At 38.7% G+C, this 23,347-nt stretch overlaps 1 protein-coding gene and 1 pseudogene across 3 annotated transcripts in view; both read left to right on the forward strand.

Moving 5' to 3' along the window:
• Nucleotides 1–1,542: 1,542 nt before the first annotated feature.
• On the forward strand, nt 1,543–11,766 carry LOC134382792 (transcription initiation factor TFIID subunit 9B-like; annotated as a pseudogene).
• Nucleotides 11,767–12,233: 467 nt separating this feature from the next.
• FHIP2A (FHF complex subunit HOOK interacting protein 2A) overlaps nt 12,234–23,347 on the forward strand; it is a 36,656-nt gene continuing 25,542 nt past the window's right edge. For all 3 annotated transcript variants that reach the window (XM_063103212.1, XM_063103211.1, XM_063103213.1), the window contains exons 1-2: nt 12,234–12,609; nt 18,982–19,060. In XM_063103212.1, the coding sequence (XP_062959282.1) occupies nt 12,565–12,609; nt 18,982–19,060 (124 nt within the window). In that variant the 5' untranslated portion in view covers nt 12,234–12,564. The remainder of the gene's footprint in view (nt 12,610–18,981; nt 19,061–23,347) is intronic.

A 23,347-nucleotide genomic window follows, 5' to 3' on the forward strand; every position in this document is an offset into this window, starting at 1 on the left:
ATGGTCAGAGATATGAATCTACTGATTCATGAAGAGTATGAAATGAGACTGGAATGTCTTATGCCAGAAAGCAAGAAAATGTTCAAGGAATGGTGAATACAAAAGCCAGCTTGGAAGGGCTTCTGCTGGCCAAAATTTGAGCATCAAATAATAATAACAGGAGGAAGAAGAAGAAACAGTAACAGTAATGAATTATAACCACTTGATTAAAATAGGAAACTGTTATAAGTCCATAGTGATATAATTAAATTGAAGGTGTGATTTAAAAAATTGGGTATTTACATACATGGGAAAAGAATAATCTACCAGTGGAGTCTGGCAGTCACCACCTGAACTGGGAGATCAAAGTGGACAAACTGAAAATAGGTACTACCTGATGGGATGCACACACAAAAACATTATTCTGTGATAGCCCTTCCAAGAATGCATACCTGAATCTAATCATGAGGAAATATCAGGAACAAAAATTAAAGGCCATTCCACAAAACAACAGACCTGTACTCTCCAGAGCCAAGTCATAAAAGACAAGGAAAGATCAAGCAACTGTTTCAGATTGAAGGAGGCTAAAGAGGTAAGACATCTAAGTATATACCATGTGATTTTGAACTGGATCCTTTTACTAGAAAGGACATTATTGAGACAACTGGTGAATTTAAAATGGGGTGTGTGCATTCGATGGTGGTAATTTCAATACTGGTATTAGCTTCAATATGCAGGTTGCTAATTATTGTAGTGGGTTGAATGATGGCCCCTCAAAAGATATGTCCACGTCCTAATCCTTGAAACCTGTGAATGTGACCTCATTTGAAAAATGCATCTTTGCAGTTGTAAATATGTTAAGGATCTTGAGATTCTGGATTATACGGGTGGGCCCTAAGTCCAATGACAAGTGTCCTTATAAGAGACACACAGAGGAGAGGTACACAGAAGAAGAGAAGACACAGAGAGGAGAAGGCCATGTGAAAATGGAGGCAGAAACTGGAGTAATGCAGACACAAGCCAAGGAAAGCCTGGAGCTACCAGAAGCTGGAAGAGGCCCGGAAGGATCCTGCCCCGGAGCCTTTGGAGGGAGAATATCCCTACTGATACCCTGATTTCGGATTTCTGGCCTCCAGATTATACGAGAATAAATTTTTGCTGTTTTGAACCATCAAGTTTGTGGTAAATTTTCATGACAGCCCTAGGAAACTAATGTAATTGTATTGTGGTTATGCTGAAGAACGTTCTTTTTTTTTTTAAATGACTGGTAAGCGGATCTTAACCCTTGACTTGTTGTCAGCACCACGCTCTCCCAAGTGAGCCACAGGCTGGCCCTAGAATGTTCTTGTTTGTAGGAAATACACCTTAAATTACGTAGTAGTGGTGGGCATAATGTTATCAACTTACCCACAAATAGTTCGGGTTTTTTGAACTGTACCTGCACCTTTACTGTAATTTTGAAATTGTTTCACATTTTAAAAATATTAAAATGAAAAATTACTAGAGCAATTGCCAGATCATGGAAGCTAACAAGATGGTAAACTGCCAAAAATACCCAAAGAGATGATGGCATGGATGCTGAAAGAAATGGGAATGACAGAGTACAAATAAAGAGTTATAAATCGAATGTTGGAGTTTGCCCTCCAATATGTGTCTATAATTCTGGATTATGCAAAAGTTTATTCAAGCCACCCTAAGAAACCTAGTCTTAAATCAGATGATGTGAGATTAGCAATCTAGCTTTGTGAAGATCCATCTCTCTCCCAAGACATGCTTTACTAGATGTTACTTTTGGTAGGCAATTCTCCATGGCACGTCAACATACCTTGGACTAGCTTTTCAAGGATGTTCATATAGTATAGTGTCTTCCTCCAGGTCAGAGGGCAGATTAGTTTCCTGACAAGGACAGTAGAGATAGAGACCTCCAGAGACATTCCAGGATAGAAAAATTTCCCCTTTCTTAGGAAGATTTGCTTACATCCAGGATAATAATGATAGTGTCTCTTAGAGCAGGTTTGCTCAAAGTTCCTTTATAAGACTGGGGGACTCCTATGCTAAGTGTTTCTCAGTTATGGCACAAACTTGTGTATGTGGCCTCTACCTGGCCCTGCTCTCTACACTCTCTGCTATGGGACTTGGGAGCATTGGGGAACTGATGTCAGTGTGAAGCTCATGCTTCCTGCTGTGACCTAGGTAACAAAGTTTCTAATTCCACTTGGACTTGTTTACTTTCTGGGCAAATCTGTGGAAGTATGACAAGCAAACCTATCAGCTGCTTAAGAACTGATTGACTGCTTGACATTTACAAGGCAGAAAAACTAAACCCCTTTACCACTGATTAAGTCATATGCAGGACCCAGATTGTTACTTGACAGACACTGCTTAATAGCTCCAAACTACAGGTTGAAGTGCTTACTTTAAAACAGACCTTTCTCAGGAAGACCAGTATCACAGGTAAATGTCAGTGCTGTTAGTAGCAGACCTACTACTCCTATTATCCTATCCCTACCACGGCTCCTTAAATAGTGTCAGCATCAAGCCGAAGGTTCACAGTGTAGATCTCACTTTCACAGTCCACACTTGTCAAGTCACTTTCTGCAACAACTTCAGTTCAAAATGTTCTCATTAATCCCTCAAAAATCTAGACCCAAAACATTCTTATCACCACCAACATGGTTTTATGACAGAATGCAATGAATGAGTCAAATCCATTTGAAAAGAAAATAAGATGATGGCCAGCATAATACTTGTAAACACTATGGTCCAGCCTTGATGCATTTCAGGGTAATGAAATGGAGCATTCTAGATCTTCTCAAGTTGTATGTTAGAATGCCTTAAAGTAATTGCAAAAATCTATAACGTTGGTTTTATAGGGCATGAGAGGGAAAAATAGAAGGAATATAGGAGGGAAAAATGATTCTTCCCTAAATACCATTTTACCATTTTGTATAGGTCTATATCAGTCAGGATTCAATCAGAGGTGCAGGACCATTAGGGTCACACACACACGCACTCACATGCACAGATTTATTACAAAGATTTGACCTTATACGGTAATGAGAGCTGATAAAACAGTCTCTGTACAGCTGTTGTGTTCGTAACTATTGCTGAAGCTTGAAGTCTGCAGGCCAGGCAGTTGGGAAGCAGGATGTCAAGTGGCAGAGAGCTTTGAGGACAAGCTGGAACTCACGAACAATGACTGGAACTCATGTCAATCTCTCTCACTGTCTCCAACCTTAATGATGTAGGTACCCTGCAAGAGGACTTGGCACCCTCTGTCACAGAGACAAACACACATCTGAAGGACGAGTCAGAGAAGCTGAAGGAAGACCCAGGAGAAGATGAGGCAGCTGCAGCTTGGTTGCTGCCCCCGGTGAGGAGGCGAGCCAGCAGGTAAACAACATGCATGGGCTGCAAAGGTTCCCGGAGACCCTTCCCCAACCCTCCACGCACGAAAAACAATATGCCTGATACAGCTGCTTCTCTGCTTCTGCCCTCCAAATCACACCGAAAAATATCTCTTGTGGCACACTCTAACTGGAAACATACAGGGAAGGGAATTATGGGAAACAGTTCAGCTTGACCAAATGGGCACATTACAAAGCCTTCGCGGTCCATCCCCTGTCAACCTGGCACACACACTCGTCTCTTTAAATCACACTTAATTTCCAAATGAAGACAGTAAAAAAGTTAGGCTTCTATATAACATAGTACAACTTTCTCATATACTCGTACAAGTAAAAACACACTAACCATTTTCCTCAAAGAGGCTATAAAATCTCTCTCTTTTTTTTTGTCTTTGGGTAATGTTTGTTCTTCTTTGAGCTAATTCATAATTCATACTTTCCCTCTGATATATTGTAATTTAAGCACTGAGATGATATGTAAATAAGAGAGGGAAGAAAAGTTTTTTGTCAATATATACACAAACATATTCATATCAAATTAAGGACTTATAACTGCTTTAGCTCTCATTTGTACAGCTGGTGATGTGGTCACAGCTGGTATGTACCACGTTCTGTTTCTGATTCCACACCCCTGCCCTCAGCAAGCACCTCAGCTGGTTGTGGTTCCTTTAGTGACCCAAAACCATTATACTGGCAGGGTCTGGGCCATTGGGAGAACAGTCTGAATTGGGTTATTACCATAAAAGCGACACACATACGGATAAAGAGGTCAATCTACCAGGAAGGTACCAAAAGTCAAAATCCGAACACATATATAACACAGCTTCAAAATATATAAAGCAAAAATTGGCATAACTAAAAGAAGAAAAAGTCACAACAGTGGCTCCACAGTAGTGGAAGGCTTAAGTCACATGTCTCAAAAGCTTATAGAAAAAGCAGACAAGTAATGAGTAAGGCTGTAGAAGATAAGAACCATAATAGTAACAAACGTGACTTTCAGAACACTGCCCCCAACAATGACAGAATACATACTGCATGATTCCTTTTACATAAATTCAAAATAAGGTAAAACTGATCTATGCTGCTAGGAGTCAGAATAGTGGTAACCCAAGGCAAGGATTAGTGACAGGAATGGGCATTAAGAGGCTTCTAAAGTAGGGGTTATGCTCTCTTTCTTGATCTGCTACTGATCACCCAGGTGGTTTACTTTGTGAAAATGCATTAAGCTGTACATATATGAATTTGTGTATTTGTTATACTTTTGTTAACGTTTACATTAAGAAAAGAGAATCTTCAGGTTTGTTAGGGTTGAGATTTCACTGCTCTGCATGATATGGGGTAGCTTCCTCTGTAATTGTATATTCAACCATTTTTTTCTCCTCAATCACTCACCTGCTCCAGCCACATTGGCTTTCCTCTTTCCCATAATAAGACATTTGATGTAAGACATAAGACACGCCAAACTCTTTCCCATCAGAAGACATTTGCACTCGCTGTTTTCTCTGCCAGAAAAGCTCTTCTTTTTCCCATTCACATAGCTAATTCTCTTGCTTCATTCATCTGGCAGCTCCTCAGAGACTTCTCTGGCCACATAATTTAAAATAACACTTTCCCATGTCATCTTCTATCACCTTACTGTAGTATATTCTCTTCACAGCATTTTTTACTACATGAAATTTTATTATGTATTTGTTTGTTATTGGTCTTTTCCTCTAGAATATAACCTTCATTTGTGTGTGTTGCTCGATTCATTTCGTTAAAGAATGTTAAGTCTTTAGAATTTCCTTAGGCTTCCTTTGTGGCTTTGTACATAATCAAATTTTATAAATGTTCCATATACTCTTGAAAATGTAATTTCTTTGATGGGTATAAATTCCTCCATGATGTTTACTTTAAGCTTATTATTCATGTTATTCAAATATCCTATATCTTTGCTTATTTTTGGAGCTTGGTCCATCTAATTATATGAGGCGTGAATTAATATCTCCACAATAATTATCTATTTCTCCCTATAGTTTTGTCAGTTATTGCTTTACATATTTTGTGTCTATTCCAGTAAGTATATTTATAAGCATAAACGTTATGTCTTCTTGATCTATTATTATTTTAGCAGTATGCTGTATCTGTCTTTATACCTCACGGTGTTTTGCATCTTTAATTCTATTTGGTCTGATATAATTGTTATCCTGCTTTTTCTTTGATTCATATTTCTCTGGCTTATCTTTTTCTATTCCTTTATTTCAGCCTTTCTTTACCTTTTAGATGTATCTTGTCTAGATAGTATAGTGCTATTTAAAAATTCAATCTATGCATCTCTGCCTTTGGTGAGTTAAACCTATTTACATTTATTATAATAGTAAGACTTACTTTTTAAAAATTTTTCATGCTTCTTTTTATAGTTTTTTTTTTCTTCTTTCCTACATTCTATTGGATTGAGCAAAAATTTTGTACTGAATTTGAAAGTTACACTTTCTATCTTGACTTTATCTGGTGGTTACCCAGAATTAAACACTACATTTCCCAACTTTCTTTCCTAACCATTAGGTATGGTTATGTGAGTAGATTCTGGCCAGTGAAATGTAAGCACAAGTGTGTAACTTTCAGAAAATTTGTTAAAAGGTACAAGGTAATCCCTCATTCCCTTACTTCCTCCTGCTACTGCCCTAAAATTGGTAACTAGAGCTCTAGCACCTACACAGGACTATAGTGATCCTGAGTATGACAGTGCTAGATGGTGGTGCAGAAAGTTCAGAGTGTGGCTTCATGATGACTTCATGGCACCATCATACTAGTCCTAACTACCTACCATGCAAACTCCTACTTGAAAAAAAATGAAACTTCATCAAGTCACTATTATTTAGGATTTTTCCGATATATGCAGTTGAACCTAATAGGGCACCTCTCAGATACAGGAGTAATTGCCTCCTTTATTGTAATTTTCTAGCCTATGGGGGTGGGGGGTGGTGAAGGTGTATCTCCCTTAGCCTGTACTCAGTGTGTGGCACCTGGCCTCCTCTAGGCTTCTTCCACTCCAACTCCCACAAACAGTGGGTTTTCTCAGAAGTAGAGCTTGAGACGAAGACTTAACTGCCAGTAGTTTACTTCATATCACAGGAAGTGAGAAAGTGAGAAGTATGAAAGGGAAAGAGGAAAAGCAAACAAGAGCAACTGAGGTCACCACAGTGGTCACTGGGTACTTGATCCTACTGGGACCTCATGAAAAGTGTTCAGAACACTTCTTAGAATTGTCCACCAGAAAGATGAGACACTGGAGTATTTATCCTTCAGATTTCATCCTGCATCGGCTAAGAGTTGACCCCGTGGGTGCTAACTCCAGTCTGCTTTTGGAAAGAGCAGGTTCTCACACACAGAACTTTCAGTGGCAGAAACTCTGTATACAGAGGGTAGCATGCAATTGGGGTGAGACACTGTCAGGTGAGTCTGAGCTTACACAGAAGTGCCCACTGCAGCTACAGCTGCAATCGGAAGTGGACCAAGGGAATGTAACACAGGACACCAGAGTTTTCAGTTTTTATGTGAGGTTCTGAGATCCATCAGCTTCCCTCTTGTTTCTGTGGCAGCTGTAGAATTGTGTTCAGGAGATGAAGCCTGTAGCCTATGCTAATTCACCACCGTATCTTGAGACAGTCTCTCAATTTTTGAAACTTACTTCTCCCTGAACTTCTTTACAATGTTTTCCTATCTCTGACTGCTGTTTTTAGATGCATTCCTCTTCCATTTCCCAGTCCTTAAATAAAGGAGATCTTCAAGTTTATATCCATTCTGTTTTGTTTTGTTTTGACTATACTATCTCGCTGAACTATCTCATTTATTCTTGTATCTCAAGTACAATCTTTGAGATGATTTTCAAATCTTTATCACCAGCCCAGATCTCCTCTTTCCTGACTTCCAAATCCAAACTTATCACCTCATATTAGACATCTCCAGAGAGATGTAATTATACAAGCAGTCAAATCTAACATGTTAAAAAATCTATCTCATTATCTTTCCCCATCTCCAAATTCGCTATCTCAATTAATGGCATCTTCACCTAACCTCATCCAAGCTAGAAACTCCAGTAACATCTTTAATTCCTCCCTTTTGCTTGTAACTTTTGGCTGATCTCACCTCATCTTCTGAGTCTACTATCTCCTTCCTATCCCTACAGTTATTAGCCCTTATAATCTCTTGTCTGAACTTTTACAAAAGCACCAAAAATTGTTTCCTGCTTCTAATTTCTCCCCTTGCCAAACAAGCTTTGGGTTACACTGGCATATAGTTTAGTCAAGAGGTTTTACAAGGTTTGTTATGAAAGCTTCTGTTCTTTCTCCCAAACTTCCAATTTCCTGCCTCAGAGGCAACCTCTTTCAACACTGAGTGGACTCTTTTATTGTTTATGATTTACTTCGTCTCTTTAAATAATATGCTTATGTTACTTCTTGATATTTCTGTTTTAAGCATTATCTAATGTTTCCCCACTACAGATGAGAATTTAGCTTTCTTTCACACAAACACCCCACCCCAACCACACATCCATGCTTTTGTCTACCCAACATAACAATACCATAATTTTAATTAGATCAGTATTCACTGTTTACATTATTATGGTTATGTAAATGATATTTACAGTAAAGCCATTATGCTACGATTACCCATTCCTGCACAATGTTTTATTTTTCTTGGTACTAATAATGATATAGCTTTTTTTTCTTTGCTTTGTTTTCTTTGTATTTATCACTAATTCAATATCAAACTCTTCCACTGTCTGGAGAAATCTGCTCAAACACATTAGATATTCCATTTATCAGTTTCATCTTCTTTAGGAAATCTCTCCTGGAGCCTTCTGACCTGCTCTACTCTGGACTGGTTGGTTGCTGTCCAAGCTGGTTGTCATCCTGGGATTCTGCGTCAGCACATCCTTCACCTCTCTCTGTGGTGGGCTCTGTTACCTGTTTCCTTTATTTATTTATTTTTTTCAGCTGGGTCTATTCCCTGAGTTTTGATGGAGCACATTTTCTAGAAGTTTCCTGAAAAGGGGTATAAGGTAGGAAAAAATTCAACATCTTGCACATCTGAAATGACTGATTTTATCCTCACACTTTATCTTAGCATAGAATCATAGGTTGGAGATAATTTTACCCCAGAATTTTGATGGCATTGCCTCAATGCCTTCTCACTTTCTGTGTTGTTGTTGAAAAGTATAATGCCAGTGTAATTCTTGATTCTTTGTATGAACTCTTTGATTTTGTTTTCTCTCATTAGAATTGTCGTAGGATCTTTCTTTGAACCCAGTGATTCTAAAATTTTACAACAATGTCTGCTAGAGTGAGTTTATTTCCATTCACTGTTCGGTATTTAATGGACCCTCTCAATCTGGAAAATGTCCTTCATATCTGTAAAATTACATTGAATTATTAGTTTAGTGACTTCCTCCTTCTATTCTCTGCAATTACTCAAGATGTTGGATCCACTGGACAAATCCTGTAGTTTTAAAAATCTTTTTTCTTCCGTTTTTCATCCCTACATAGTTTTTGGACTAGTCTTTGGGGAACTTTTTCAAGTTTACTTTTCATCCTTTTTATGTATTATTTTCATTTCTGTTATATTCTTGATTTCTAAGCATTCCTTTTTTGTTCTATAAATGCTGCTTTTTAGAAATAGCATACCATTCTTGTTTTATGGGTGCAATATTTTCTTTTTTCTCTCTGGGAACATTAATAACAGTGTTTCTTTGGAGATTTCTTCCCATCTCTCCCTATTCATTTAATGCAAGCAACTGTTTCTTCCAAGTTTTTTTTTTTTTTTGTCCTATTTGTTTCTTCTTGTCTCTATCATTAATGTTACAAGCTTCCCACGAATTTTTGATGACCCCAGGCTGACTGATCCTATTTAAGAGAGACACATGAAAAAACTGATTGGAAGCTCTGAGTATATGGAAGGAGCGCGTCAACCCTCTGTCAGTATCTGCAGGTCCTTTTTCTTGGACTACTCAGATTCTCCAGAGAAGAGCTTTCCTATCTCCTATCTGAAAGGATCAACCTGACGCCTGTATTCTGAGAGCGGAGAGGAGGATCAGGGCTGGGGATGTATATTTCAACATTCACAATGATTACTTTCACTTTACCCTCTTCCTCCACTTCCCCCACTCCCAATATGGAACCTCTACTCTTCTCAGGAATAAGTCTCTAATCTTATACCATGACTGATCAGAAAGGGGTAGTAAGCCAATCTCGTGGAGTTCTAATTCTAAGCAAGTTTTCACACAATCCTGCTAATTTTGGTCCTACTTTAACGTCCAGTTCCAGAGGTACCTATTGCCACCAATTCCTGAGACAATGATAGGTTCTGCGAATGTACTAATGCTCTTATATTACTTTGGTTTCAGACTTTATTGTTGCCTTAGGATTCAGCTTTCTTAGGTCAGCTCCATCAGTTAACCCTTTACAGCTGCTTTCCAATTCTCAAAATTCTGTTATCTCTTCTCTCAATTTATTTGTCCTTTTGGGTTTATACTTTGAAATATATCTTTACAGTCACTTTACTGGGGCTTAGGGAGGATGTGTTGCTACCTTCTTGTGTTCAACCACATATTTAATCAGAAGTCTGCCAAACTTTAGAAGCAGGCATCATCTATTTCCTCTTTCTCTTTTCTCAACTCCATCCCACTGGATTTCAGTTTTCTAGGTTTTTCTGCATCTTCACTGATTAAACTTTATTTTAGAAAAGAATTTAACAAAGTCATTCATTGTGAGTTTAATATGTCATCTGTCCCAAAAGTATTTTAATTTTAACAGAGACTACATTTCTTATTTGACTTAAGCTAAAGGAATAAAGAAAGAAAGTTCTACCTGAGGAATTGCAGATACCCATACCTAAGTGTTTTGGAAGTTAGGGAAGCCTTTCTTGTGTTTTCTTAAATCATAGTTTGTTGAGGGAGGTCAAATTGTGCATTAGGCTGATGATGATGTTAGTATTACTACAGGTATTCTAGGATGAGGATAAGAAATAGGAATATTTGCTCAGTTACAAGTCTTGTCCAACTTGTCTGTCTTCGAACCTAGATATCAGGTAGATGAATGATCATCCTAAATATTGATATTAATCTAGAGTGAACCATATATTTTATTGTGTTTATAGTAAGTACACAAAGATAGGCATCGTCAAATGCAACCAACTCTAAGTAAGCCTTGTTTTAAACAGACCTCCTCATGCAATTAGTGGTTGCAAAGCATCATGAAAATACAAAATACCATATAAATGCATGACAATTAGGCCAGGAAAATAATTATGGTTAATAATATGACTAACCACCTTACACTGTGTGATAATAGTAATAGACACATGCTCTTGGTTGAAGCAGACGCAATTAACCAGAATTTGATAAGGAGCACGTATCAATCTTCACCAAACAACAGAGGATGCCTCCAGCATTTTGGGGGCTAGTACACAGATAATTAAAGTCAAATTTACCTGCCATGAAGCAACGAAAATAGGAGAAAAAAGACAACTATAAAGCCTCCTCCTTAAATCTCAATCTGTGGTCCTATCACTTTGTTAAATACTACTATTACTAGCAATAATAACAAATGCCTATGTATCTCTTACTATGCACTGGGCACTGTTAAGCTGTTTTACTTATAGTAATTAATTTCCACAATAACCTTATGAGGCAGGTGCTACTTCCCACTTTTTACACATGAGGAAACTAAGCACAAGGAGGTTAAGTAATTTGCCACAGTGAGTGGTGGACCTGCCATTTAAACTCAGGCTACCCGGCTCCAGAGTCTCACCTATGAACAGCACTCCAGACTCCTGCTACCTTTTCTCTGTTCAGCTAATTCAATTACAAATACAAATTTTCATCACTGGTTGGACAAAGATTATTCCACCCTCATCTTATCAATAACTTAATGCTCTTTTTGGTTAAACACCAATACTAAGATAAAACAAAGCTCTCCAGGATATAAACACTTTCATAATTTGTATCAACCCAACTTAAAATTTACCAGCCTGAATTGTGTTTCTTCAAGGCTTGACAAAATACTGTTGCACGGTATTTTAAGAAGCCTCCATCCACGTGCTTACATTCTAGCTCTTTTTATCTGTCCTAGGCATTTAGGAGACTCCTTCTGATCCTTGCCCTCACTCATGTTTTCCAGTATCACTTCATAACTGAATAGAAAGTGCTATACTAAATCACTGCACCTATCAAACATGTAAGAAATTATTATACTAAGTCATTGCACCTATCAAGCATGTAAGAAATTATTATACTGAATTATTTAACTGAACCATCTTAGTATTTGCCCCTTTGGGACTTCCTGTTTTAATCTTTAATGATAATGATAATAATAATAATAATGATGATGATGATGATGATAATAATAATAATAATAATAATAATAATAATAATAATAATAATAATAATAATAATAATGTATCCTATAGTTAGCAAAGCCAATTCACCTGCACTAGTCGATTTGCTCAAATTCTTAGCATTTAGACCCACTGTCCATGGTTGCTTCAGGAATACTGGCTTTTGTCCAACCAGTCTTCCAAGTCTGCCCTTAAACGACGAGCCTCTGAATACTGAACGCAGATATGGAAGGCTCCGTTTCCCCACAGCTTCTGCTTCCACTGGGAAAACGAAACTGCGGACGGCTGTACCGTAAACACGTGAGCAGGCGGTGTCCGGGGCGCCGTGGGCCGGGCTCTGGCGGGCTCCGGCGGGCTCCGGCCTCTGCGCACCGCCCCCGCGCCCACGCCGTCCGCCCGCCCGCCGCAGGGCAGGCCTGGCCGGGTCGTCCCCGGGCCGCGGCGGCGCCCTCTGCAGGCCGCGGCGGGCAGAGCGGGCGGAAGGAAGCCGAGCGGCCGGGCTGCCACCGTGTCCTAAGCCGAGCCTTCGCCGCCGCCGGAGCTTCGCGGGGCCCCGAGTCCGCGCCGCCCGCCCTCCCCGCCGCCCGCCACGTCCCAGCGCCCGCCGGAGCCGCCTTCCCCGCCCGTCCGCGCACACCTGAAGCGGCCGGGCCGGGCCCCGCCTCGGCGCTCTGCTCGTCCTCCGCGGCCCGCACCGGCCTTCACTCTGGAGCGGCCCCGGCAGCCGCAGCAGGGGCGGCGGCGGCGCATCGAAGAGCTCTCCAGGTCGTCCCGGGAGAGGCTGCTGCAGTCCCGGGACAGGATGTTCTCCAAGTTCACCTCCATCCTGCAGCACGCCGTGGAGGCGGTAAGGCCGCGGGCTGCGGGCGCACGGCAGGCCCGGGATGGCGGCGGCCTACGTTCCCTGCCGGGCCCGGGGACAGCGGCGGCGGCGGGGGCGCCCGGGGCCTCGGGCCTGGCTCCGAGCACGGCCCCTCCTTTCCCCGCTGCCCCGGCCCGGCTTAGATCCCTTCCTTCCTCCGGGAGGGTGCGCGGGGTGCCCGGGCAGGACGGGCCCTCCCGGCCGGGCTCGGGGTCGCCTCATCCCTCGGATGGGGACAGGGGAAGGGTACCTCCCTGACCGTTAACGTTCTCCGGAAAAAGTGCTCAGTGTTAAGCAAGACAAAAGAAGCGACCGGACGCTGCTGGGCTTGGGTGCCGTTCTGTTCTGCTTTTATGGGGGGCCACAGGGGGCTGTGATCTTGCTGGGGGGCGGCTGCCGGGGAGCAGCTGACCTGACCCCGTTTCGTAATCTTGCTGGCCTTTGCCTTCTCAGGCCTGGAGCCCGAACCCAGCTGGACCTTATTGATTGAGCTGAAATAGGAGTTTGGAGGGTCCTCCCGAGTTTGCTTTCGACAGCTTCCAACCTCCCCCAGCACAGAGCCCATCCGCTTCCTTTTCTGTCTAAGGCTTGTGCTGGACGCTCTTCGTGTATCCTGCAATTGTCCCCTCCTTTGAGGATTTTAGACACCAGCATAGAGAGGCAGGAATCAAATATCCTAAATGACTAGTAAACGAGAAGGAACTCGAAAGAAAATGCCTTGCTTCTGTTTTAAGAAGAGGGCTAGTTGCTTTACTTTATTCTGGGATAATTGCCCAAATTGAAAAATGCATTGTGTGAAGAAACAGTTCAGTTGCTAATTTTTAAAATGGTCTTCTCTGCGTTCAGATGATGTGGTAAGGCACGTTAAAACCCACACAACTTTTTAAAAAAGATCAATTGCAATAGGATAATTTTCATGGCCAGGTAGCAAAAATAAAATGGAGTTTTTGATTTCAGTAATAAAAACAAAACTTTAGTACAATTGTTATTTAAGTGGCATGTGGGACATGTAAGAAGATTTAGCTGTAGGACAAGCTCTTGGGAAAACGTATCAAATCAAGAAGGACAGGTTTCATGAATGAAAAACAGTAGAGGGAGATGGCAGTTTTAGACTTTAAGACACACTTTTAGTTTTCCTTCCTTCTACACAATCTACAGCATCTTTATGTTAAAAGAATTTAAAATCCATAAAAAACAGTGATATTTATATTTTGAATTATTCTTTAAAAATACCAAGAATCATTTAATTTCAACATTGGATATAGCTTAATGTTGAAAGAATTGGGAATAGAAATTTATTATATTATTTATATCTGATACCCATCAGTCTGGTATTTACAGAAATGAGCACTTAGAAAAAAAAAGATGGCTTTCTTGCTATCCCAGTAAAGGCTCGTTTTTGTCCCGAGGCCTGTATTTTCTGTCCTCATTATTTATTGTAATTATATATATTAGCACCTATCAAATTATCCACATAAATTGTTTGACTCTGGCTCCGTAATATCCAGATTCTCAGCTTTGCTGAGGTTAGTGAGAAAAAACTAGAGTGAATTATATTCACCTGGTCTTAGGAATTAATACATTGCATTTAGAAACATAATGTTTTCATTTGCTTTTTATGTTGATAGGAGGTAAATCTCATGAAAAACTTTTTTTTTTTTTAATTTTATTTTGTCGATATACATTGTGGCTGATTATTGCTCCCCATCACCAAAACCTCCCTCCCTTCTCCCTCCCCCCCCCAACAATGTCCTTTCTGTTTGCTTGTCTTATCAACTTCAAGTAGTTGTGGTTGTTCATGAAAAATTTTTGATGTGCTAACATTGTTTTTTTTTTTACCCTTCTCTTCTGTAATAATAAATAAGCCATCCTTGTGGTATTTGGGGAGTGTTTTTTTGTAGCCCAAGATTAGTTTCCATTACCCAGTTCTATTAATTTATTTGCTTGATATTTTCTTATCTATGAAATAATCTTACCATACTTCAGCTCATTTCATTAGCTTTTCTCTGTACTCCTTTAAATTTGTATGCCCAATTATCATTTTCTGATGCAGTATTTCAATTAAGATAATTATCAGGATTATATAGAGATGGGAGATAATCCTGTACCTGGATGCTAACATGACCTTTTTTCAGTATTGTCATTATATGAGTCACTTTCTAGGTTTCCTTATTCACTTGGATCAGCCTGCAAATGGTTTTTTAGGGCTGATCAGATGCATATTTATTTAAATGAGGTTTAAATGTAGGATTTTCCTTATTGTTTAATTAATAGTATCTTCTTACTTCCTGTTAGCTACTTAACAGGTAGAAAAATATAATTAAGTTATTTTCAAGATTTGTATTTAAAAATGTGTTATTAAGCTGATAGCATTTTGAGTATGAGAGAAATTCACACCTTGATCAGAAACTAGGACTGTAGTGTAATTAAGCCTCGGAAATGACATTCTTCCCTCAGTATAGAAATGATTAGCTCTTATGAAATGAATCTGTTCTGTTAGCCACTTGCCACTGTCACAAGTCTGAAATCAGGCCTCTCGTAGTTCTGAGGATAGATTGGATAGTTTTAGCACAACTTCTCCAAAGGATTAAAAAAAACACTTCCCATTTAGTACAATTTAGTATTTGTTGAGGGCTTAGTTCTTGTTAGATATGTCCGTAGGGCTGGTTCCTCTTAAATTCCATATAGTTCCAATGCTGAAAGCAGATATATTTCAGAGATGATAAAGGTTGGTGTCTTAGAAGAAAGTTTCATCTATTTAAACTAATTCAATGGAAGTTATGTTTTAGAATTTGAATGCAATGTTTTCTCTTCAAATTTTTTTTTTTTTTTTTTTTTGTCCTTTTTTGTGACCGCGCTCAGCCAGTGAGCGAACCGGCCATCCCTATATAGGATCCGAACCCGCGGTGGGAGCGCTGCTGCGCTCCCAGCGCCGCACTCTCCAGTTGGGTCGGTTAATGATGATGGTTGGGACTAGCAATTCTCCAAATATCTACTCTGCCCTGGGAATTAAAACCTCAAATCAAACATATATATAGTGTTTTGTTAGCAGTATTCTTTTATGACAAGTGATCTCCAACTTCAGTCCTTTACTTATTCAGCAAGTGTTTTATGAGCTGCCATGAAAGCATGACACAGAGCAAGGGAAACAATGTATGTACCTGTGTCTTTGACCACAATGCTCACAGTCTAATTTGAGAGACAAAACAAATACTCAAGTTAAAATTATAATATAATGAATGCACAAGAAAGTGACCAAGACAGAGCCAGACAGAGTAGGGTTCCAGTCTTGCCTCTGTCCCTTACTTCTACACTTGGACGAGTTAGTTAATGCTTGCGCATTTCAATTGTGAATATAAAAATGAGATAATGTACATGAAGTGCTTAGTCTGGCACATAGTAAGTGCCCAGTAAGTGCTAGCCAGTACTATTATTATTTGGATGATTGGTTCAGCCGCTGAGTTGTATAGGAGGAAGGGAGCAAGAATTTAGGATTGGAGTAGTTAGAGAAAGGCTCTCTGGAGGAAATGAGATTTGAGCTGGACTTGGGAGAGGCAGAGAAGATAGGGAAGGGCATTGGAAAGTTGGGGACAGGGAGAAGCATTTTAAAAGATCTAGGAATGGAATGTTCATGATACACAAGAGACAGTAAAAGCAGAGGTGGTGTTTAGAACACTAGTTTTCATCTGAATTAGTGATGTAGATGCATTTGTGTGGTGGCAATTTGGAAAAAGACAGTAGGGTTTCTAGGTAAAAGCAGTGTTTCCTTGGGCAAGTCAGTTAACTGACTTTGGGTCTTAGTAGGTAGGAATTTCAGGAAAATAGGAGTTTATTGTGAGAATGTAAGACCGTACAGTAGGTGTAAACTTTGTAGCAGTGTCCCTGGCTCATAACTACTCATTAAATGGCAGCGACTGCTGTGTCATTCATTTATTCACTCCATAAATGTTATTGAATACTCTGTGCTGTCACTGAGTTGGAAAGCCGAGATTCAGTGATGAAAGACATGACATAGTCCCAGCCTTCACAGAGTTTTCAATCTGGGGGCAGAGATGAATAATTAAACAATGACAAAAGGGCGATGAGGGCTAGGAGACAATGAGCTGGTAGACGGTGCCAAGGCATGTGCAGAAGGGACTCTGTCCTAGGCAGGAAGAGACTGGCAAGGCTTCCCAGAGAAAGTGAAGTCCAAGTTATGCATTCATGTCAAGTTTTAGTTGAGATAGTTATTGCGTGAATTTTTAAAATTTTAATCTCTGTATTGTAAAAAGTTAAATTAGAATATCCTGGTGCTGATTCACATATGTTTCTTTTTTCTTAACCCAGAGCATAAATGTTTTTATGCAATGATAATAACAGGTAATTTGCATGTTAGAATTTAATAATAAAAGAGGCAAATTTACTAGGAAATTTTACATAAATAAGAAAATTTACTCATGTTTGAACAAGGTTGTTACTGCTCTAATTTATTAAAAATTTAGAGTTTAGCTGTCTACTTAAATAGGTTTCTTATTTAAATCTTACTCATGGGAGAAAGGTATTCACAAGGTAACTAACACCATTCTACTTTGAATTTGACTGTATCTTATAGCAAAGGTCCTGACACTAATCCTGTACCTCTCTGGTCTAGTGATTCCCCCTTGGAATAATCTGGAAAAAGGATGTTGTAATTCCCTATATATCCAGGAGGTTCCCTTGGAAAAATTTAACAACACACAACAACATTCACTCTTAAGAAACTAGGTACAGTTCTTTAAACAACAAGTTTCATTTGGGTTTTCTATACTTGTTAATATATTTAACTGTATCATGTTAGTCTATAAAAGCTAGGTCCAAAAATCAAAAGAAATTTTATATATTTCAAAGAGGAGTCTAAAAGCAAGTAGCCAATTAAAGCAGATTTTTTAAATCTAAAAATTTCAGGAAGGTTATTCTGTTTTCCCAAGTTAATGCTTTCATTCTTAATTTTCTTCGTAATAGTTTTTCTCAATTTCCCTTAAGTAATCTCTCTCTGCGTGTTCTCCTTGAAGTATAGCACTCCTAAAGATTTCAACTTCTTTCTTAAAATCGTTTTTCTTTTTTAAAGATTTCACAGCATTTTATTTTAAAATGAGGTGAACACTTATATTCTCTTAATCCAGTACTACTGCAAGTGGTGAGAACAGGCAAGTGTGGAAGAGCCAGCATTGAGATGTCGATGATGAAAAATTCTCAGGTCCATTTTTTTCGTAAATGCACTTCATCTTCTGGACTGAAACACTTAAGATGTTTATGACCAATGTTTATAATTCACACAGTAGTCTGGAATTATTTTGACAGGGTTGTCAATTTTGAGGTTGCTGCTAAGGACACTAAGAAATCAAAATGAAACAAGTGGAAGAACAGGAGTAACATGACCTCTTTTAGGTCATCTGTTTAGATGAAATATAATAAAGTGGAAGGTAACTCTGCCATATCCTAGGTTCCCAGAATAGAAACCTATTTGTTCTTAACCAAGCTGGGTCAACTTTGTACTCTCTGACCAAATTTTATTGATGACACTAGGACTAGAGGAGAGAGCTCTAACTGTGTTTTACTCTTTTTAAGGAAAAGAAAATGTTGTAGCAGATGCATCCAAGTCCTTCTCTGTCCATTTAACACATAGTTGAAATTCTTGTAGGTTTGCTATGAGATGGCTGAAGGGATGTAATTTTGGTCTTAAAACTTCTGAAGTAAATCTCAAAGCTAAAATGTAAAACATTTTTGACTTTGTGGAATTTAAATTGGCAGTGTTTTGTTCATGTGGTTATTTTGCTAAATATATACATTGCCTAATCCAGGCTTAAAAAAGAGAAGATTTACGTCTGTACGTCACTCAGTGTGGAGAACACTTTTAATCTGATTACAAAGTTGACTTTGGTATATGTTTTAGTAGTGGTGATGTGTAACTAGTGACATAGCACCATTTTACTATTTTGCATTCCAAAGTTCTAGGTACAAAGATCCCTGGTCATCCGTAATTTCATTTTACTGATACCTCAGTAATAGAATATTGGTGTGTGTTCATTAAGCATGGTTATTTCTGAAGCCATAAGTGGTTACTAGTTTTAGGGGAGAGAAAAAAGCCCAATAATGTAGTTTAATAATAATGTTAATAAATGTGTTTTTCCTCTTTCTTGATAAATCATTTTTACTTTCCTGGATTTGGCTCATTTTATTTCTCTTTGGTATCTGACATGTAGAATCTGGTTAAAGCTCAATTCTTAGTTTTATGCTGCATTTGCATCATATTAGACAAATATAGAGCTTTTCTTTATGGGAAACTTTTAATGCCGTTTTCTTAATCGTTGTGATCTTTTTGTGTGTTTGTCTGTATAGCTTGCACCTTCTCTTCCTTTACAAGAAGACTTTGTTTATCACTGGAAGGCAATTACCCATTACTACATAGAGACTTCGGGTAAGAAATAATGCTGATATTAATTAAACAGAATATTTGAAATACCAAAATATATTTCAAATAAATTTTCAAAGTCATTTTATATTTAAGATTATAAAAATTTTTACCTTTAGTTCATCTTTTAGATTCATTCATTCTTTTAAAAATATACCTGTTAAGCACTTACTATATGTCAGGCATTGTTCTAGGCACTGGGCACCGGGGGGCAGAACAGTCAATCAAATGGGCAACATCACTGTCTTAATAGAACTTATATATTGACTGGGGGGAGGCAAACAACAAATAGACAAATACATGGTGTTTCAGATGATAAGTGTTAAGGAGAAAATGAGGCAGATTAAGGGGGGTAGAAGTGTGTCTATGGAGATGTGGGGATAGGGATGGGCAATTGGCTGTTTTAGGTTAGAGAAAGTCTCATTGCCCAAAGTGACCCTGAGCTGAAATCTAAAGGAGAGAGAAAGCAAGCCTCATGGATATCTGGGGGAAGAGTGTCCCAGGAAGGTGACTGAGTGTACACACCTTGGGGCTGGAGCATGCAGAGTGCTTGGTGCCCAGGAACTGAAAGGAAGCCAGTATGGCTAGAGCAAAGGGAACGAAGGGAAAAGTAGTAGGAGATGAAATCAGACAGGGGGTGTGATGTGGGGGAGGGGAGCCCATGCAGATTCACACAGGGCCTTGTAAGCATTGTGAGGGCTTCAGCTTTTACTCTAAGATGAGAAGCCTTTGGAGGGTTTTGAGTAGAGCTATAACAATCTCTTTTAAAGCAACACTTTGACATCTGTGAGAAAAACTAGATGAAAGGTTACAGGGGTGAAACTAGTAGAACAGTTAGGGTATTATTGCAGAGGTCTAAGCAAGAGATAATAGTGGCTTAGACCAGGGTGGAGGTGGTAAGAAGTGATTGTATTTTGGATATATTCTGAAGGAAGACTTGTTGATGAATAGTATATTGCATATGAGGAAATGTAAATCAAAGATAAATCCAAAATTTTGTGCTTAAGCAGTTGGAAAACTAGAGGTCCTACTTACTGAGAATGGGAGGACTGCAGGATTAGCAGGTTTGTAAGAGCATTTTGGACATGTTAACTGGTCCATTATGTATAGAATTGGACATGTCAAGTCGACAGTTGGCAACAGGAGTCTGGACTTGAGAGTAGATGTATAAACTAGAGATACAAAATAGAGTCATCAGCATGTGAAGAGGATAGAAAGCCAGGAGACTGAATGAGATTATCTATGGTGTAAAAGTGGATGGGAGAGAGAAAGGTGTTCAGGAGCTGAACTCTCGGACTCGATGTTGGGAAATGAGGACAGTAGCAAAGGAAATTTTGCTTTTACGAAGGAGGTAGAAGACAGCCGAGAGAGAATGGTGTCCTAGAAGCCTAGAAGAGGAGATCATCAGTGTTCTTGATAAGAGCCATTTTAATGGTGGGAAGGAGAGAGGTGGCCTGATTGGAGTAAGTTGAAGAGAAGATGGGTGGAAAACATGTATAAGCAATGTGTATACAATGCTCTCTTGAAGAGTGTTAGTGTAAAGGAAAGCTGAGAGGGAGATGTGGCAGTAAGGGAGGGTTTTTCATTTTTTTTAAAGATATAAGATATTGCAATTTATAATTTGATAGGAACAATCTACTAGAGGAAAAGGTGGATACAAGAGTAAGATGAGGTCATTCCTGAGCAAGTGGGCATCATTTCCTTAAGTACGCAAGAGTGGATGGGATCTAGGGCACAAATGGAGGCTTGGCCTTAAATAAACATGTGGACAGTTCATCTAAATAAGGCAGAAAGCAGAACAAGGATATAGATGCAGGAAGCAGGTAGGTGTGGTGTAGGGAGGCTTTGGAAGTTATCTTCTGGTTGCTTCTATTTTTCTTTGAGAATGGGAAGGATGAAGAGAGAATATAGGGAATATGAATAAATTAGATCAAGGGTTGGCAAACTTTTTCTGTAAAGGGTCAGCTAGTAAATATTTTAGGCTTTGTAAGCCATACAGTCTCTGTTCAACTATTCAGCTCTGCTGTTATAGCACAAAAGCAGCCATCGACAAAACGTAAAAGAGTGAGCGTTCCTTTGTTCCAATGCAATTTCATTTACAAAAACTTATGGCATGGCTGGATTTGGCCCATGGGCCAGAGTTTGGGAACCGCTAAAATAGGAACATACAATACATTGCTGCATAGCACTGTGGGCTTCCGTGAGGAATGTATTGGTGAACACTAGTGCATATGCAGATTGAACACTTGTCATTTAATAAAAAGGAAACTTGAAAAAATGAGAACAGTTGATTTGGCAAGCTGATGGGGTCATAGGTGATTCATCTTTAAAAGAAGAAAAATCCTTTGTATTTGTGTAATAAGTACAAATCAGACAGAAAAAAATAACGTATCTTTAAATGTAAAAGAAAACTTCTAACTGCCTATGGGTGTCTAGCCAGCAGTTCTAATAGAAATATTTTTTGGAAAGAGCTGCCTTTTCAAATGACGATTCTTAGCCCTTCTGATTTTTTTTCCCCCTCTGTGGCTTTAAGGAAATGCATAAATTTAGCTACAGAAACAACTGTGTATATTACAGTCAAGTATGGGACAAATAACAAAGTGTGTGTCAGGTACAGAGAGAGGACAAAGGAGGCAGAAAGAGGAGGAGGGGGTCTCTGACCTGGGCTTTAAAGTATGAATAGAAGTTTGCAAGGTAAATAAGGAGGGTAAAGGCATTTCAGGTAGAAGGAACAGCATATGCAAAGGCACAGAGGCATTTACAGTTTAGGAATGATGAGAGGAGATGGCAGGAACTAGATCTTGTCTTATAAGGAGCTGGGATTTTAATCCTGTGAAGTCAAACTTACAGTTAACTTATTTCTCAATTTGAAGCTTCTGGTCATTTCCCCCCATATGTAAGTATAATCAAACCATCCTTGAACATTCATTCTTTCCTGGAGTGTTTGTGTATATAAAGCCTACAATTATAGGGGAAAAAACATTTTAAAAAAGTAAATTACAAGTAAACTTACAGATTATCTTTGATTTGTAAACAATGAGTGCTAGGCTACTCATTTTAGAAGAATACGAAATGAGACAGAAGTTAACATTTCTTAAGTTCTTACTATGTGCCAAGGCACTGGACTTTACAGATATTATTTTATAGAAATCATACAGTGGCGCTTACTAGTGTCTATTAGTTCCATTTTATAGATGTTGGTGACTGAGGCTTAAATAAATTGCACCAGGTCATCTAGCTAAAAGTGATAGAGGCAAGATTTGAATCTAAGTTGTCTAATTCCAGGGCCCATGCTTTTAACAACAGTCCCATACTATATCAAATTACATACATAAGCCCTTCTGGGAAACAAGAGTGACCCTTTCCATTGGTTTTTCCATAAGGGTTAGTATTATGGTTTATTTTGTGTGTGTATATATAGATGTGCCTATGTACAAAGCAACACATCAATACATAGCATACCAGGATTGTTTTGTACAAACTATAGAAGTATTAAGAAAATGATAGGAGACAAATAAGAACTTGGCATTTTCTAATATATTTTGTATTTAAATATTCTATCAAATTTCACATTATATTAAGAGTAACTTAACCCTTGTCCAATAAGGATAGGTTGGTAAAACCGTGTGATTTTCAAGTCTCACTGTGATGTTAAAAATATCAAGAAATTTTTATTTTAAAAAACGAATAATATTTAATAAAAATTTTCCTGAGAAGCAGCTTAGAAAACAGACTTTGGGAATAGCTGTCTATTAATGAGAGGAGGTGTCAGAAATCTTAATAGAAAGTTTTCCTTTTGGCTTCTCATATTTTTATAGGTGGAAATGGGTTAGGAGCATTAAGTGACTAGCTCCCAATGTTAGAAAGTAATGTAGAAGCAATCAAAAACAGACCCTGTCCTCTTCACTATCCTGTTTATTCAGCTTAATAATCAAGGCCAATCTGTTTCTATATAAAGAGACTTAAAATTTAGATGCTCTGAACTGGCTAAGTGAAAAAAGAATAATTGTACATAGAAAATTTTGATGTTATATGTGTTTTTCCTGATCATGTTCCTATTTCCATAAACGGCTCTTATTTCTAAATTATTATGGATTAATTTTAGCTTCTAGAATAAATTTCAGAATATTGATTCAGTTTTTGAATGAGAATATGGCAAAAAGCATCATCTAGATTCTAGCAAAGATAATCATTACCATGTGTATAGACCTCACTTAAGTATGTAGTTCAGATTTTTCTCAGTGTTAATAGGAATGGGGAAATACAGAGAATACTTTAGGTGCAAATATGCAG

This window comes from Cynocephalus volans, chromosome 7 (assembly GCF_027409185.1).
Source record: "Cynocephalus volans isolate mCynVol1 chromosome 7, mCynVol1.pri, whole genome shotgun sequence".
NCBI lineage: Eukaryota > Metazoa > Chordata > Mammalia > Dermoptera > Cynocephalidae > Cynocephalus > Cynocephalus volans.